This window comes from Sinocyclocheilus anshuiensis, unplaced genomic scaffold, assembly GCF_001515605.1.
Source record: "Sinocyclocheilus anshuiensis isolate Anshui unplaced genomic scaffold, SAMN03320099.WGS_v1.1 scaffold140, whole genome shotgun sequence".
NCBI classification, from domain to species: domain Eukaryota; kingdom Metazoa; phylum Chordata; class Actinopteri; order Cypriniformes; family Cyprinidae; genus Sinocyclocheilus; species Sinocyclocheilus anshuiensis.
In genome coordinates, this window is record NW_015554147.1 from 2255910 (window position 1) to 2259240 (window position 3331).

At 38.8% G+C, this 3331-nt stretch overlaps 1 protein-coding gene across 3 annotated transcripts in view; it reads right to left on the reverse strand.

Moving 5' to 3' along the window:
- LOC107670584 (neuroblast differentiation-associated protein AHNAK-like) overlaps positions 1-1970 on the reverse strand; it is a 24040-nt gene extending 22070 nt beyond the window's left edge. For 2 of the 3 annotated variants that reach the window (XM_016463221.1, XM_016463220.1), the window contains exon 1: positions 1634-1970. In XM_016463221.1, the coding sequence (XP_016318707.1) occupies positions 1634-1691 (58 nt within the window). In that variant the 5' untranslated portion in view covers positions 1692-1970. The remainder of the gene's footprint in view (positions 1-1633) is intronic. The other variant, XM_016463223.1, reaches the window with a different exon arrangement.
- Between the last annotated feature and the right edge of the window lie 1361 nt (positions 1971-3331).

Below are 3331 nucleotides of genomic sequence, written 5' to 3' on the forward strand. Positions count from 1 at the left end.
CTGAACTTTTATAAAGAATATCTCTTTGGATTTGAGACTTTAGTCTTTGCAACTTTACAGATCTTCTTTATGCACCAAGAGCTTGTAACACTCCAAAGAGAAAGGAAAAATTGAAATCGCATCATATGACCCCTTTAATAAAAAAAATCTTATTTATTGTGCCTTTAACTAATTAGCTAGCTTTAGCTCTTTATTTTCTGTTGATTTTCTTGTCATTGTGGTTACACATTGGTTAAAATTAGTGACGTTAAGGTGTTTGAGCTTGACCACTCTTGTAAAAGAAATGCACTTTAGCACACTTTTAAAAAGAGCACTTATAATGTACTTAACTGTGAACTGAATGTAATGTTTCCAGACACTTACTTGCATGTTAAATGAAAATGTGTTATAATGAGGCAAAAAGAGGAACTGGTTTGATTTAAGTCTGAAAATGCCACCAAAGCAACTTCTGATCCGAATCCAACAGTATATAACACTGGATCCACTAAAGTGAGCTTATAAGAGACATGAAACTTAGGTAACCGCAGTTTTCAACTTCCAGTCTATAAAATAAGTTTGGACAATGTAAATGTAATGTAAAGGACAATGTACTACAGCACACACTTCTAACTGCAGTTCTCTAAGTAACCAGTTAGACATTATGCTGATAAAGAGCCTGTTATACACTAATGACACCTGTATCTACTCTAAATCTCATCTTCATTTACAAGCGCCTTAAAACGACTAATAGTGCTTGACAAAAGTAATGTAAGGCAGGTTAAACAGCAACAAAATAACACCGTACTTCTGATCCTTTATATAGTAACTGAATGGACCGTTATCATGGCGAATATATGACATGCAGTCCCTTGTGAAAAAAAGTACAATTTTGCATGCTTTTAAAAACAGTAATATACTTTAAAAAGAAAATGCTTAATTATGAACTGAATGCAATGTTTTTGACACTTAATTGAATGAATATTTACAATTATACAAGTGCATTTTAGTTTAAATTTAGATTAACTGCAATTAGTTGAACACAGGAGTGCTTTTTGAATCTTTATTTAAGTATGACTTAAGTACAACTTTATATGTAATTTCATGATTAGTTCTAGTGTCTTTGAAATATGGTTAAAGCGTACTGCCAAATGTACCGACAAGCGTTCATAGTAAACTAAAATATACTTTGATATTATTTCTATTGAAATTTGTGTCATGTATTTAAAAATATATGTAATTAAACATTTGTAATGATAGTGACTTATACTAGTACATTTAAAATATATTAACTTTTAGTGTAATATCAAATAACACACTATAGTTCAGTTATAATCAAGTACTTTACATGTGCTTCAGTATATTAGTCAACACATCGAAATAAGTGTATACTTAAAGCACAGCAAAAGATTATTAAAATATAATGATTTAAAATGTACTTAATAGTAAGTGTACTTAAATGTGTTAAGAAACATTGACATGAAAGTGTCTTTCTTTAAGTGCTCTTAAACGGTCTTTTATTTGCACTTGCAGATATTATATTATCTGCAAGTGCAGTTTTAAAAATACATTAAGATTTGTAACACACTACAAGTGCACATTCAATACAGTTAAGCACACTTCTTTTTCACGAGGGGTGTTATGTCAGCACACCCACCTGCATCTGAAGAGGGTGTCCAGGTGACACGGAAGATCCCTCGCAGACACTCACACATGACAGAAGACAAGATACACGCTCACGCACACCGAACACGCATCCCACGCACCACTGATACGGGTCAGACCTCGGGCCGGGTGCTGTGAGCAGATCACTTCCAGCGAGCACGAAGGGGAGACGGTCACTGAGTCGGGAAGAGAGAGCAAACCGATACGGGAGGGAGTCGGTCAGTCGGAAGTAGATACAGAGGGTGCAAATTTGGGTTTCTTTGTTGGGGGGCATGTTGGTGTCAAAAGTGAACGAGAATGCAGTGGAGAAAAAAAGAGGTGGATGGACAGAGGCTGACAACGGGGATACAGGACAGAATGCTGCATTAGCTGGCGCTGAGAGTCAGCAGTTTGCAGCCCCCTGACTAAAGCTCCTGTCTTTTGTTCATCAGTGCCGTGGCTTCAGTCCCGGCCCAACAGGGCCTTGTTATCGGGCTTAGTGAGAAACAGCTGATATTAACGACGCCGTTGTTTACAATATAACCGGGGCACATGCCGCTGAGGTGAGGGGCGGGACGATTAGATGCGCACGAGAGGCGGTTTAGCCAATCACAACACACTGGGCTAGCTAACCAATCAGAGCCCATCACCTATTTCTGAGGGCGGAGCTTCATATCAGGGCTTCTGTCAGACAGAGCTCAACAGCTCCCACAATATAATTGAAAGAAAAACACATTCCTTCACTCACAGTCACAAACAGGCCCGGACAGGCATCACTGGCAGCACACCTCTGCACTTCCTTCACTGCTACTGATTCTCAGAGCGAAGAGGCAAGGGCCTGCATCCATGAAAGGGGCTGTCAAAGGATATTTCTACATGATTGCGGTTAATTTAAAATGAATAGAACCAGTCCTGATTGGCCAAAACAGAATTCCAGTTATGCAATATACAAACAGCTTTGACACCAAAAACTAGCATTCGTTCACATGGCAGGGACTAAATCTAGAACTTTGACACACTGCATATGTCGAAATTGTTTTAAAAAAGGAAGTGTGTTCAAAGGGATATGCTGTATTATGTGCTGTTTATTTATGTTTATATAACTTGAGAAAAAGATGTAGGCTTTGTGTTAACCACTGCCTTCGAAACAAATCTCCAGCAGAAGAGTTGCGCCGCTGCGAGCAACACAATAAATCTTCGTTTTGAACCAATCGGCAGAGAGAATGATTCATTTACATTAAAGGGGTGGTTGATTGCGATTTCACTTTTTTAACGTTAGTTAGTGTGTAATGTTGCTGTTTGAGCATAAACAATATCTGCAAAGTTACGAAGCTAAAAGTTCAATGCAAACGGAGATATCGTCTTTTAAAATTCTGGCAGTTTAATGCCTACAAGAATGGCTGGTAGGGACTAAAACGAGTTACTTCCCGGGTTCGTGACGTAACAAACCCAGATAAACCCCGCCCTCGGGAAAAGGCAGCAAAGGGGGCGAGGCCATGCTGCGCTGCTTTAGAGAAGAGGAACAGAAAACTAGAGGTGCATGTAAAAATCTATTCATATATGAATCGCGATTCTGTCTTCTAACGATTCTAATGGATTCACAAGTTTCAAAATCAATGTTCTAAAGCAGCGGTTCTAATCCTGTTCCTCGCGTCCCCTGCTCTGCACATGCTCTGCTCTGCTGCATCTCTCTCTCTCTCTCTCAATCGCT